The 15,247-nt window shown below is 48.0% G+C and overlaps 1 protein-coding gene across 7 annotated transcripts in view; it reads left to right on the plus strand.

Annotated features, from left to right (window-relative positions):
• TTI1 (TELO2 interacting protein 1) overlaps positions 1–15,247 on the plus strand; it is a 55,807-nt gene that overhangs the window by 34,409 nt on the left and 6,151 nt on the right. For 6 of the 7 annotated variants that reach the window (XM_004272832.4, XM_033433704.2, XM_033433706.2 and 3 more), the window contains one exon: positions 7,488–13,981. The exons of the other annotated variant lie outside the window; for it this stretch is intronic. In XM_004272832.4, coding sequence (XP_004272880.1) covers positions 7,488–7,671 — 184 coding nt within the window. In that variant the 3' untranslated portion in view covers positions 7,672–13,981. Of the gene's footprint in view, positions 1–7,487; positions 13,982–15,247 lie in introns of those variants that run through there. 7 annotated transcript variants of the gene reach the window in all.

Consider the following 15,247-nt stretch of genomic DNA (forward strand, 5'->3'; position numbering starts at 1 on the left):
TTTCATTTCATCCCCGTCAGAGCCCCAACTCCTCTCACACGTGGGCCTATTATATTTGAATGGATCAGGAGCCACAGAGGTGATCCAGTAGTTCAGCTGAGCTTGAAATTAGTAGCTCAGCCCCTTAAATGGTGTGGGCAGTTTGTTTGAGCTTGGGCTGCAAAGCCGTTTCCTATGGAAATGAGGGCACTCCTAATGTTTTCCCTTTTGACATTCGATTAATAGTTGACAAATCCAGACCCAAGTAGTTAGCTTTCCCATTATCCATCTTTTGACAGGCATTGCTGCTTTTCTCTTCAAGGCTCATTGTTCTAAAAATACACTCAGATCTGAAGCTGTTCACTGTGCATATATAGGCATGATTTCCTGGTGTCAAAGATAAGAGACATCTGCCATGCAGATTACAGACAAAGTGGGTTGCTGAGTTTCAGATCTGAAGGCAGGGACCTCTGTGCTACTAAAATCAAATGCAGCCAGCCCTTCCCCTGCTTCCTTGGTGTTGTCACGTGATTGATAATCTGCCAGGGTCATCCATTTCACCACCCAGTTGGAAAGCCGAGTGTGGGGCGTACATGCACTTTTATATGCCAGACTGGGTCAGGAACCATGATGCTCTTGGCGGGAGATCGAGCCTGGTAGGTGGACCACGTGCACAAAGTAGATTTCAAATATCAGAAGCCTTGGCCGACCACAGGGTGGTCATTTCATCCCTTTGCAGGGGAGGCAGGAGTGAATGTTGATGATCTCAGCACCAAGTAAAGTAGCCAAGGACATGGCCTCAATTGTCTTATTATATGTGTATTTATTTAAAAGATGCTTTAGAGTCTCTTATTAGCCACGTACTGTGTTGAGAGTTCTAAGCTGAAGATCAAGGTAGAGTTGGCCTCACATCACTGTTCAGTAGTGGTATACCCTTGGGCAAATTAATTTCCTTCTCGAAGTCTCAATTTCCTCATCTACAAGACTAGAATAAGCATATCTATTTTTTCCACCTAATAAAATTATCACAAAGATTCAGTAAAGTCATGTACATTAGTCTTTAGCACAAAATGTCAGCCCAGAGTTAAAAAGTCAATCAATAATACTTGTTATCAGTATTTAAACTTCCTCCTCATTCCAAAAAAGACCTAAAGCATCTTATAAACTTAAGTGTATGCAGCAAGGTAAATAAGAAGTGAAGACATTTTTTAAGGGAAAAATAATAAGAGGGAGAACAAGGTGAAGCCAGGGTTGAGGTTAATATATAAAATGCAGGCTTTGAACTCTTCACCTCCGCTAGAGATGAGCCTGCAGCGTGGCTCTGGGCCTCCTAACAGACAAGGCAAAGAGGGAAACGCATCTGCTGCACAAATTCCAGTCATCACTGAAATAAGAAAGCTTTTAGAAGGAAGCACAGCTCTGGAATTCCCTTGGTGCTGAACCCTGAGAAAATTTCCCCATGGGCCATGTTAGAAGAACGCTAGGTACCATTGTGACTGATTATTCCTAATGTCCTTGCAGTAAATACAGAAGTCCATTTCCTAGAGCTGTTTCTGATGGCTCCATCAGTGGAGGCTGCTGGCTTAGTGCCAGAGCGTGGGTTACAGGAAAACAGTTCGGGGGTGGCGGGCAGGGGGGCGCAAAACAGGTAGGTTGCCACGAAGATGTCTTTATCTGCAAGGGTGTGAATCTTCCAGGGAGGACCAGGAAACGCTGCATGCGGCCTGAGAGTGCAGACGGCCGGGGCCACTTTGAAATCTGCGCCCAGCAGCGTTGTCATCATGGGATCTAGGCCGAAGGTGGGGCCTGGAGCGGGGAGAGCTGGCCAGATGGAAAGGGCTGCTTTTAGATTCTGCCCCAGTGGGATTTAAACCCTTCTTGGTTCTGGCTTATTTTTGAATTGTCAGTAACAGATTGGGCCTCTCAGTGCCATATCTTTTTAAATATGCACAAAGCAATGGAGTCATTCCACAGCATCTATGGTACTTTGTCTTGTGGTACTTTAGGGACTCGATTATCATTGTAAGCTTCCACTGGTGTTTATGGTTTTAAATCCTGTCCCCGTTGCATTTAAATATTTTTAATATCGGCCTCTGTGTGAGTGTGTGGGTTGGCGATCGATAGATGAATGACTGTGAACAGGTAAATAGAGTTAAGTCGAATGAGTATGTATAGCTGCAGAGGTAATTGGTAGTATTTATTTGGAGAGTAAATTGTTGCTTCAAGTCATAATCCTCCATTTCCAACATTTAGAAACAAAAAACGACCCGCGTGCAGGGGAAGATAGCTAAATTGAATAGCAAGAAAGGACAGGCTTGAAATACTGGTTAACCGATGAACCGAGACCCATTAGAGTAAATTACTGAGTATGGAAGCATTGCCCCATTGCTTGCTGGCTCGGACACGTCGACACCCTGAGCATCCGTTTATTTAAAAGGAAACACACAACCTCATTTGTAGCATCATCATGTACGGAGTCACGGGAGAAGAGATGGCCACAGAAAAAAAGAGTGCGAAGGCTGTTCTGCCAGAAGGGGAATAACAGGGAAGCCAAAATAACTTTGCAGGTGTGCCTGCTTTCCAACAAGTGAGTTTACCCTCCGATTGCGTTTAGTTGTGCCCACGTAGAGATAGCCTGTATCGTGTCCCTAAGGAGACACCCTGAATAACTTCTTCAGATGCCCCGAAATAAATAAATAAATAAACATCACAAAGCCGCAAGTCCTTTACCACCGGCATTTACGCAGACAGCTCATGAGAGCATTTTATAAACCCAGAAAGAGACAAGGAGCAGCAGATCCCTCAAGCAAGTAATTGACAGAGAAAGAATAGCCTGTCACCCAGGAGAGCTGGGAGCTCTGAATTTCAGTTAAGTTTATTTAGCTTTGCTGGGCCTCGATTGGCTAGAGGTTTTCTAGAGCTCCCCTTGAGCAGGTGTTGTCTAACCCAAGATGGTGAGGACATACTCTGTAATATTTGCATCTTCAACAGAGGGGTGTCTTTTTGCTGCATTTGGGGTGAAAGGGCCCATGATCCAGCCCCTATGCTTGAGAACTGCTGGGAGTGTTGGAGCTGGAAGGGGGTTAGAACTGATCTGATTGATGTACAGAGAAGTGACTTGCCATGTCCCCACCTCAGGAATCCTTCCCCGGCTCTGGCCCACCTGTGACTTGAGCCTGGCCCTCTTCACATTGTATCATGGGCTTCTGTGGTCAGTCTGTCCTCCCCACCAGACAGGGAGCCCTGAGGCCAGAGCCTTTGTCCATCCGTCTTTGTGTCCCACGCACCTGACGCAGTGCCTGAGCTGGACCAGGTGCTAGTAAACATTTGGTGAACCACGCAGAGAGGGAACCAGACCCGGCCAGCCAGATTCTAGCAGCACATTTCCCAACTCCCCAGGCGACATCACCCCCAGCTTTGTCACTCCGATCACCTGATATAGATCATAAAGGAATGAATCCCTTCTATTGGTTTGGTGTCTGGAGTTTATTAGGTACTTACTGATACCCGTCAATTGTAGATAGGGCTGAAGTGCAGGGAAATGGCTGCCTGCATGAAGTGAAATTCAATAAAACCGCATTTTAAGTGAAAAATCAGTATAAACACCAGGCTTCTTTGCCATGGAAACAGAGGTTGCTTAGAAACTGCCTAACAGCGAGTTCTAAATTTTTTAAAGTCAAGTTATCATTTAAGCTACAGGACCCTACAGGTTATTGAGAGATAATCACTCGCCTCAGGACACTCAGAGGCAGGAGGCACAGCTGAGTGGCTCCCGAAACTCTGGGGACCAGATAATCTCTTGATAACTGGGCTCCCTGGAGCCACTGATTCGGGCCTGGGGGAAAGAGAAAGAAATTTTTGTTCAGGAGTTAAATGGTGTACATATATTTTCTTAAAGTGTTTCTCTTTGGGTTTGAAAAAAGATGGAGTCAGCCACTTGGCATGTTCAACAGCCATCTCGGCCATGTCTCAAGATGTGTTAGGAACATTTTCCAGGCAGTTACTCCTATCACTTCAAAGCAGAGGTCTCCTCTTTGTCTTTTGTCTTTTGGTTATGCAAAAGGATGCTTTCGAGGTCTTCAGCCTTCTTCCCTTCATTGTCTGGGAGCCCCTCTTGCCAGCTCAGAAAGGGCAGGAACTGGTCCCAGGACAAAGCAATACTGGAGTTTGGGGGAAAACTGGGCCGCTGAGTACTCAGACAAGACCTCCTGGGTCTCAGGCTCAGCTCCCAGGGCCTCAAAGTGAACAAGGGTCCAGGTTCAGAATTTGTCAGTGTTTAGTGTTCAGCGGGTTGCATGCCTTTTGCCAAGCAAGAGCACAGCTATGCCTGCCAGCCACCTGGTTGCATGGCACGGCATTTGCTCCCAACCTCAGGCATGCAGAGGGCAAAGAATATTACATTCGTTTCTTCCTGAAAGTAATGGACAAAATTACAACCCCAGTGGCTGAGAATTGGGACCCCTATCAAGTCAGTATGAAGGAAATTATGACGGAAACAAAAGACAAATGTTCTGCCCTTTACAGAGCATCTGAGAATTTTCCATGGTATGGCAGTGCTGCCAGGGTTGGTAGTGATAATTATTCCTTAGACACACACACAGTCTCTGGAAGGAACAGTGTTTTCATTATACACTTCAGAGTGTTTTCCTGCACCTCATCTCCTTAGAGCCTCAGAACAAACCTGTGAGGAGGGTCGGGTAGGTGTGATTATTTTCCTTTGGAGAAGGAGGAAACAGGTTCACAAAGGCAAAATAATTTGCTCCCGGCCACAGAGGTGGAGAAGAAACTTGCGTTGCCACCTGCCATTCTGGGGATTCTACCTCTTTAAGAGCTCAGAAGTGAGACCCAAAATAATTCTTCCAAGATATGGCTCTAGCTTACCAAAAGAAGATGAACGTTGCACACGATTTTTCCTTTGCCTCCCTGTTGGCATTTTATTTAGGGATCTCGAAGGGCAAAGAGAGTGGCTTCCTGCCTTTTCCTTTCCTGCCAACGAGTACAACACCCGCATTTAGTAAGTTAAAAAGGAGACCAAAAATGAACACCGCGACGTTTCCATGCCGTGTAAGTCAGAGCAGAGCTGTGACTGAACTGGGCCACGGCACCACTTTGCTGGGTGTCGCCCAGATCAAAATACTCCTTGAAGCTGAGGGTGCGCCCATGCTGCAGCTTGTTCCAGTTCTTGAAGGGGAAAAAAAAAAAAATCAAATGAAACCATTTGCATTCTAACAGTCTTTGGCACCAGGGAAAACTGTCAACTGTGTCACGTGTAAATAGAAATCTGCTTCCCATTTTTGGTGCATTTTTTTCATAATTTCCCTTGCCACTCTAATTATCAAAGATATTTTTGTTTTTAAACAAAAATTGTCTCCCACGCAGGCCCCATCTCCTTTCTGCGGTGAAGTGGAAACGATGAATTAGAATATTCTAATCACTTCTCCAGCAACCACCGCTGAGGTTATAAATTCAAGATTATCCTAAGTAAAGAAAACTTAAATTGTTCGGGCACAAAACAGGCCAGAAAGTGTGTCAAAGTGCCCCCTCCACCTGTCTCCCTTGCCTCCTTAGCATATGTCTGTTAAACCCAAGGAAGAAAGCAGAAGTGGCTTCACCGGGGCTTCCCTGGTGGTGCAGTGGTTGAGAGTCCGCCTGCCGATGCAGGGGACACAGGTTCGTGTCCCGGTCTGGGAAGATCCCACATGCTGCGGAGCGGCTGGGCCCGTGAGCCATGGCCGCTGAGCCTGCATGTCCGGAGCCTGTGCTCCACAACAGGAGAGGCCACAACAGTGAGAGGCCACAACAGTGAGAGGCCCGCGTACCGGAAAAAAAAAAAAAAAAAAAATTGGTTTCACCAAAGTAAAACCCAAATCCCCTGACGTCATAGGCTTTTTAGATTAACGAAATTAAAAACAGAATTTAGCTCTGTTCAGCAAGCATTTACATTCCTGTCTGATGCCCAGCAGTACGGGAGAGGCTCCTAGGAATGGTCATCAAAAATAAAATGTGATCCATCAAATAGATTCTATCCGCTGTTAGTTGGTAGACAGGGATCGCATGTGGGAGGCCCTGTGTAGGGCTGGATCTGTGTTTTCTCGTTTAAACCCCAGCAGAACCCTGGGTGAAGTACATCCCCAGTTTTAGAAATGAGGAAACTGAGACGGAGGCAAGCCATACAGCTAGTGACATCTGCGGTAACGTGACTCCTGTTAGTAACATCCTTGGTTCTTCCTTGGTAGTGAGCAGTTGACCTCTCCTTTAGATCATTTTACAGAATATAACTTACTTCAAAGAGGGATGCCATCTGAAATCATTAGTGTGCAGCATAATAAGTCCCTTATTAAACATGAAACCTGTTCAATCAAGTATTGGTTGAATGCTAACCATGTGCCGTGCTAAGTGCCTGAGATACAGCAGTGAACCAAACAGACATGGTCCCTGCCCTCAGGGGCTTGTGCTGTGAGGAAGGGAGATGGGAGATGGTCAATAAACAGGCAATTGATAAATGCTGGGGAGGGTGTCCTGAGAGAGAGAAATAAGGGGCAACCACCTAGGTGACATGGTCAGGAAGGCCACCCTCTCTGCACGGGTGATACGTGAGCTGAGATGGGCAGGGTGGCTGAGAGAGAGCCGCCCAGCTAGGGGAGGGCCTCATCCTTCCCGAGATTGAAAAGCCAGACTCCGAATCGCTGAGTCAGCCAGGCATAGGAAGTCTACACTTGGATTACCCGGCACAGTGGCCTGGGTATCGTTCAGAAATGGGATGTGAGCAGATACGAGGCAAAGGGTTGTGACCTCACGGTTCAGACCAAGATAAAGAACCTCACCCGTGGTGGGTGTCTGGTGCTGCGTGGCCCCGGCCCTTCAGCTGTGTTCATGTCGTGTATAGGGCACCAGTGCTCTGCCTCTGCTAAAGGTCCCAGAGCCAGGCTCAGCCGATCCTGCCATGGGAGAATAACTGCATCTGATCCCTCTGTGGGATCCAGACCACGGAGAATCCATGGCTCTCAGGGGCCAGAAATGGGCCAACTACTGAGTTCAGCAGCGTGCTGGAGGGTCAGAGATAAGGACCTGAGACTCAGGAGTTGAGGGTTTGCCCAGGCTCCCCAAGCAGGAGAGGGAGTCCCTACACTGGGGCTGGTCCTGTGAGCGAAGTGGACTCTGTAATAAGGGGTGGGCCCTATCCATTTTATTCCTTCTGAGAACTGTTTTATAGCCCAGCATTTAACCGGTTTCTTTGCCAAGAGCTTGTTTGATGTCAATATTGTTCTGCTCAGACTAACTACTTTCCTTTTCTCTATGTCAACGGATATGAAGCTCTTTACCTCTCTTTCTGTTAGGCTTTGGGACCGTCCTAATGGCCCTGTATTAGGCACGAAAGTGGGCTTTGTTCTGCTGTGCAGAGTGATGCGATTATCATTGTTTTCTCCAAGAGCCCGCTAAGCAGCCTCTGGGGTGGAGGACCAGCAGCCCTCCCTCGTGCCCTCACTCCCTTCTCCACCTCTCCACAGCCTTTTCCTCCACCTGATGAAGGCAGACCCCGACTCCACCTGGCTCCTCCTGAACGAGCTTTACTGCCCACAGGAGTTCACACCTCCCCACCCCAGCCTGCACCCGGTGCAGCTACGGGGGGCCACTGGGCAGCAGAACCCGTACACAGCCAACGTTCTCCGCCTGCTCCAGGAGCTGCAGTGACCCCGCCCCGCCCCCGAGTCAGGCAGGCGCCCGAGGAGGTCCCCAGCGGAGCTTGCCGAGGATGTGGGCCCACCCCACCCTGGCCGAGGGCGGTGGCGTCGGCCTCAGAGAAGACTGCCAAGGTGGATTAGACAGCCAATCGATTTATAAATTGATCGATCACACTGCTTAGAAATTGGATTGAAGGAAAGCAGCTGTTACTTCTCTTTCATACCTGGTATTTTCAAATGACATTGTCTGGCAGCTCTAAGGGCTTAACTCCTTAGCTTACCATCTCTGCGGCCCTAGCTGCCTCTCAAGCCGCCCCACGCACCCACCCACACCCAAGAGCTTGAGGATACATGGGGCGGAGGCCTGTACTACCCATCATGTATGACCTCGGCCGCCTGAGGACCACGTGGAAGTATCACACATTGGAGAGTTTTCAGATCACCGGCCTGCAGCATGGACTCACACACCTCCCCCTCTTCAAGGAAGGAGATAAGAACCTACCTGTTCTTTGGAAGAAAATGAAATAAAGGCACTTCTTGGATGAAAAGTACGATCAAGAACTCACTTTGAAGTTTGTTATTTAAATTGGGTGATTTTTTAAAAATGAGTTTATGGGGAATTCCCTGGTGGTCCAGTGGTTAAGACTGTGCGCTGTCACTGCTGAGAGCCTGGGTCTGATCCCCGGTCAGGGAACTAAGATGCCGCATGCCGCAAGGGAAGGCCAAAAAAAAAAAAAAGAAAAAAACTGAGTCTATGTTCATGAATGGATAATACAAAGTCATGGTATAAAATCCAAGCAATACAAAATAATGAAAACTCAGTCTCCCCATCCTCATTCCCCAGACATCTAGTTTCCCTCTCCAAAGGCAAATAGTCATGCCAGTTTTTTTGGATACCTTTTAAGTATTTTTTAACTTTCCATCAGGGATAATGGTACTCTGAAGCCCCATGTGCCCATAACCCAGCTGCACCCAGTCACCAGCACGTGGCCAGCCCTGCTTCATCCTGCACCTTCCCAGTTACCTCCACACCACACCTGGCCCCTGGATTATTTTTAAGCAAACTCCAGATGTCATATCTAGACTTCTTTTTTTTTTAAAACAAATGTACAGCCAGCATAGCATTATCACACCTAAAACATTTAACAACGGTCCTGTGTGTTTGAATCAGGATGCAAATAAGGTGTGTACATTGCCATTATCGGTATGTCCCTTAATAAATTTGTTTTAATTTATAGATTCTCCCTCCACCTCTCTTTTCTTTTCCTGGGAAGTTTTTTGTTGAGGAAACAAGGTCATTTATTCTGCAGCATTTCCCACAGTCTGGCTTTACTGATTGCATCCCCGTGGGGGGTCATTTCATGGGCTGCTCCTGTCACCTGTGTTTCCTGTAAATGAGGAAGCAGAACAAGAGGCTTGATCGGGTTTGGTTTTTTTGTTTTTGCTTTTTGTCTGCACTCCGCCGTGGGTGGTATTATTTACTTCCATCAGGAGGTACATGATGTCTGATCTCTTCTTGTGAAGTTGGCAGCCATTGGTGAGCCTCACCTGGACCCTCTCGTTCATTAGGGATTACAGAGCAGCGCTGTTCCAGCTCCGCCATGCCGGCTTGCTTGTAGCTAGAGCCTTGGTCCCTTCATCAACCACGTGGTAACCTTGAGGGAGTTTGTGTAGAAAAGGCAGGATAAACACTTGATTTTTCTAGCTGGGAGATTTAAAACCCACAGATTATGTAAATTCAGGTACTCAGCCACATGCACACACTCACTCACCCATGCTGAAAGATGCACATTCGAGAATGATGAATGCTTCCTCCCCAGATGCATGGTGAGGCACTATGTACATAATTCCTCCAGTGACATAGATAATCCCCAAGCTCTAAAAAAGCAAAACAAAACAAGATGGTTGGCATGGGGACTTATTGGAGCAAGGGTCCCCAGCCAGTTCCAGAAAGGCCCCACTCCTTTCCTTTTAGGACCTTCCCTGCAAGGGCAATGAGATGTCCAGCTGGCTTCTGGTCTGGCTCTGTCAGTGAGTCATCACCACCCACCTTTGGCCTTCAGTTCTCCCACCTGTAAAGTGGAGGGAATGGGCCACAGAGAGAGTTCTTAAGCTTTGAGGATTCTGCGCTCTTCCAGGAATCAGATGAGATCTGAGGACCCAGTCCCCCGAAACATTCCTCCTCCCCTGTCACTCCCAGGAGGGCGCTGCATCCTCCAAGCCTACAGTCACGCACCATCTCCACCTCCCGCTGGGTCTGCTTAGCTGACCTCCCAAAATTCTGGGTACAATTTCAGAGACTTCACCTCAGACCCCAGAGGAACTCCCAAGTTAAGAAGTCCTGAGAGAGAACCACTTAACTCTCTTCCAGTTTTAAAATTCTGGGATGATTTCCTTTGAGAAATGCCCTCTAATTGAGGGGATTGTAGAAGGATTCACAGAGCATTGTTCCTAATTCCACTGGGGACACAAAGTGATAGGCTAATTCAATCTCTAGGTCCTGACAAATGAAAAAACAGGTCAGAGAGGTGGCGTGACTTGTCGAGCATGACCTAGCTCCCAGGGAGATTAAAGCAGCCTGCCTTCCTTCCCCAGGTCCCTAGGTGTGGCAGGCCGTGATGGTGTGCTGAGAAGTGGGGGGGGGGGACATGCACACCCACCCTGTGCTGTAACAAAACTCTCGCTCTGGGGAAGCCCTCCAGGAGATCATCTGCGTGGGAGGACTTGCCGTGATGTTCCAAAAACCCACCTCTTCCTCAAAGAGTTAAGACATCCCGAGTCACTCTCAGATTACTGCAGGCAGATTGTTGCACTTGATTAAAAAACAAAAAACAAAAACTAATTAGAGTGCCTCTCCGGTTATTATTATATTCAGGCAACTTTAATTTTGAAGCTGTCCAGCTGACTCAATCTAGTCTTTGTTAACGAAGGCTTTGCAAAGTGATCGTTTCCCCTGTTAAAACTTGCTGGTGCAGTGAGGGTTTCTTCTCTCATTCCGGGTGCACCCTGAGTACTCTGAGTATCAGTGTGGCTGGAGACGGGTGGGGAAGGGATTAATCGGCAGATACTGAAAGGCTTTGCATTTCAGGATGAGATGTTTGAGGTCTGATCTGCAGAGGCTCCTGGAGGATTCAGGGAGGTGTAGAGCTGGATCCAAGGGATCCCGAGAAGAGCTGGATGTGGCCCTCAGGGGGCACCATACTGTGGAGAGAGCATGGATGTAGAGTTCATCAGAGCTGGGGTTGATTTCTGACTCTGCCTCTTAGTAACTGCGTGACCTCGGTGAGTCACTTCACTTCATTTTCCCATCTCTAAAATGGAGCTGCTGCCTCCCCCTCTTTTGACGGCTGCTTCAGGGGGAATAAGTGCTGTAGTGTTTATGGTGTTTAGCTAGTGCCCAGGGCTCGACAACATGCTTTCCTTCCCCCTATCCCCACCCCATTGCTCGTGGCTTTGTTAGGGATGCAATACCGACTCTTCCAAGACAATTATAGATGAGGAAATAGATGGTTATGTCTCAGAACGAGCTACCCAGGAACTACAGAGGACCACAGCGGGGGTGGGGGGCTGGGGCGTGGACAAAATTCTGGTAAGAGGGCTTCCCTGGTGGCGCAGTGGTTAAGAATCCGCCTGCCAATGCAGGGGACACGGGTTTGAGCCCTGGTCCGGGAAGATCCCACATGCCCTGGAGCAACTAAGCCCATGTGCCACAGCTACTGAGCCTGTGCTCTAGAACCTGTGAGCCACAACTACTGAGCGCACATGCCACAACTACTGGAACCCGCACGCCTAGAGTCTGTGCTCCACAACAAGAGAACCCACCGCAATGAGAAGCCCGTGCACGGCAACGAGAGTAGCCCGCGCTCACTGCAACCAGAGAAAAGCCTGCGCGCAGCAATGAAGACTCAGCGCAGCCAAAAATAAAATTAAATAAATAAGCTAAAAAAAATAATAAAAAAAGATCCTGGCAAGACAAGCAGACTCTTTGGCAGGCAGAGAGGATAAAGGGCATTCCAGACAAGGTAATAACATGCCCAAATGCATCGGCCATACCTGCCAGTATCTGTACTCATCATAACTCCTTCCCTTGCAGCTGACAGGAGACCCAACTCAAACTGGCTTGAGTTGAAAGAAATGTCTGGGCTCGCACGACCAACCAGCCCAGCTGGCTCCAGGTCCCACAGCCAGTCTGTCTTTTGATTCTGCTTCCCCCAGTGTTGCCTTCCTTCTCCAGCAGCCTCTTTCTGTAAAGTGTCAAAGATGGCCACCAGTAGTTCCAGACTTATGTTCGTTCTGCTGAACAAAGTTAGGAGAGTGTGCACGACCCTCTGACGGCTCCAGCTCAAGTCCTGGGACTTGCTCTCCTGAGCTCAGCCCCTCCGTCGCCCCGCCCCAAACCAAACCAAGCATTGTGCATTCAAGCAGGTGTCGGCAAACTTTCTCTGTAAAGGGCCAGTTGGCAAATATTTTAGGTTTTGTGGGCATAGGTTCTCTATGGCATCTTCTTTGATTTTTTTTTTTTACAACCTTTTACAGATGTAAAAATTATTAGCTCAGGAGTCTTTCAAAAGAGGCTGGGGAGGGCTTCCCTGGTGGCGCAGTGGTTGAGAGTCTGCCTGCTGATGCAGGGGACACGAGTTCGTGCCCCGGGCCAGGAAGATCCCACATGCCTCGGAGCGGCTGGGCCCGTGAGCCATGGTCGCTGAGCCCATGCGTCCGGAGCCTGTGCTCCGCAACGGGAGAGGCCACAACAGTGAGAGGCCCGCGTACCGCAAAAGAAAAAAAAAAAAAGAGGCTGGAGGCCTTTTTTTTTTTTTGGCCCTGGGACCTTAGTTTGCCAAGCCCAGATCTACATTCTCATGAGCAGGCCTGGAGGCAGGTGTCAGGTCAGCTCACCCAAACCATATGGAGAGGGAACTGGGGTGCGGTGCTTTCCCCCAAAAGGAAGCCCTGCATTCGGTTACCAGGAGAAGTGTTGCAGGGTGCAGAGGGGCCAAAATGACAGGCATTCACCACCCCATATTTGTGGCGAGTGACAAGGGTGGCTTGGTGGTCTAGGGATGGTGGGTGTGAGAAGGTTGTGGTCACTGAGGCCACATGTACGAAGGGCCTTGACTGTCAACCTGGGGTTCCCAGACTTAAGAGATCAAGAGGGGAGGTCTTGGATGGTTCTTGAACGGGTGAGTAATGCACTGAAAGCGTTTGCAGAATATGCATCTCGTGGCAGCATACAGGAGAAACTGGAAGGGAGAGAGCCTGGTGATGAAATTGTGTTTCTGAAAGTCCCAGGACGAGAAAATGTACCTCTTCCATCAACCCCAAACTGTTTGACACGCCATAGTTCATGGGCAACTTGAGGCACATAAATATGTGCTTTAAAGTTTAAAAGTAAGAAGTGAGATGAATGGAACCTCTGATGAGGCTTCCTCCAGCTCATTCGGAAGAGTTGAGAAGCCCAGAAATGATTTTCCGCAGCTCCAGCTCTGATGAACAGGGCAGGGTTCCTCTCCCTTTGTGTGACTTACCCTAGCCTCTGTGTCGGGCTTGACTGGAAGCAAAGTGCCCATGTTGCCTTTCCTCCAGAGTAAGGAAGAGAGGCCAAATTTCAGAAAATAGTTCTGAGTGATGGCTGCCTCTGTCGAAGCACTGATTGCTTTATAAACGGCATTCTTCCCTCTGCCCCCCTGCCTCCCCCACCCCCAATGAAGTTTGGAGGCAGCGACTTTTCAAATTACACTTGAAAAGCAGCCTGATTTCCCAGAGGAATCACCTCCTAGATTAGGAGCTGTTCTACCTTTTCTGACACTTCTACCCAGAGTACAAAACCCGCCTGCTAAGGGCTAGGAGGGCGTGGTGCCCACCACCCTTCAAAGCCTTAGGCACAAGCCATTTATGAAAACGTCTCTCACTGCAGCCATCTCCCAGCATCTGGGGCTGCCTGCTTTTGCAGCAGGAAAGGGTTAAAAAGCACTGATGAATGGCTGCCTCCACCACCCCCTTCCGTTTTCCCTCCTTATATAATTTTCCATTCTTTTCGCACAACGGCTCCTGGGTCTCAACCTGCTCTCTCAGTCAGTACCCTCACGTCCTCAGCTTCCTCCCACACAGGCAGGCTCTGAAGTAAGGAAAACTCCTTTCAGAATCTCTGAGGCTGTTTCCAAGGGAAAAGATGCTGGGGGGTAGGGTGGGGGTGGAGATGAGGAGAGGTAACGGAGAAGAGTCAGAAGTTTCTTCAAGAAATAAAACATGGGACTTCCCTGGCGGTCCAGTGGTTAAGACTCCACGCTTCCACCGCAGGGGGCACGGGTTCGATCCGGGGTCAGGGAACTAAGATCCCACATGCCTCATGGCACAGCCAAAAAATAATAATAATAAAATAACAAGAAATAAAACATGTTACATTCCCCAAGGCAGAGGTGTGTAGTGGACCCAGACCTTGGTGCACCCCACCTCCCCTCCACCCCATTTTCACATCCTTTCTTACCTCATGGACCCCACCTGGTGCTCTCACACATTCCACCCTGGGCACTGCTCCATCCCCTAGAAGAGGACGGAGAGGCCAGAAATGGGAATCTAACTGTGCCACAGTTCACAGGTGACCTTGGGCAGTCCCTCCTCCTCCCCAGCGTCTCAGTTTCCCTGTCTGCTAGGATTTAAAACTGTTGGTCTCCAAAATTGCACCATCTCCTAAACTGTGATTGGATAATAAAGTGTTGGCAAGTATTGGGGGAAACGGGTATGTAAGTTGGTACAAGCTCCCTGGAGGTCAGTTTGGCCATATCTCCTAAATTTAAATGTACACACCTTTTGACCAGCAATTCTGCCTCTAAGAATTTAATACTCACACGTGCACAAAGGAGTACATGCACAGGCAAGTCACTGCGAGGTTGTTCCTGATTTATAGAAACTCACAAATACTAAATGCCCAGTATGTATCAGGCATTATGCCTAATGCTTTACATGAACATCTCAAGAGACTGGAAGCAAAAGATAGGAAGTAACCTAATCATAGGACTTAAACATCCATCCAGAAGAGACTGAAACACCCTCTTGCTCCCCTCCAAAAGAGAAATTCTAGTGAACAGTACTGAACAAATGGTACATCAAAAGTCATGAAATGTTAACTATTTCCTAAATGTAAATATGGAATTAAAAAGAAAGCAGGAGTATGGGTTGGGGAGGGAGGGAGGGATGGACCGGTTAAATGAACTATGGTCCGTCCATATAATAAAATGAATAAACTAACAATGGCTATCAGAATTTTAAATGCACGTACTCTTTGACTCGGCAGTCCCGCTTTTAGGAATTTCCTTGTCCACATGCAAAGATGAGGGACAAAGAGTTCATCGAAGCAGTGTTTGCATTAATCAAAGTTTGGAAACAACCTAGAAGTCCATCCAGAGAGTCTTGGCTAAATAAGTGTCTTACTAACGTGTAATGTGCCAAGTAGCCTTTAAAAAGAAAGAGCTGGTTCTCTGTGTATATCTCCAAGATATATTATTAAAGAAGAAGGCAAGCAGAACACTTATACTATTTATGAGGGACAGGGGTACTTTATGTGTGGAATTTTCTTAAAGAACACTCAA

The sequence above is a fragment of the Orcinus orca genome, chromosome 16 (assembly GCF_937001465.1).
Source record: "Orcinus orca chromosome 16, mOrcOrc1.1, whole genome shotgun sequence".
NCBI lineage: Eukaryota > Metazoa > Chordata > Mammalia > Artiodactyla > Delphinidae > Orcinus > Orcinus orca.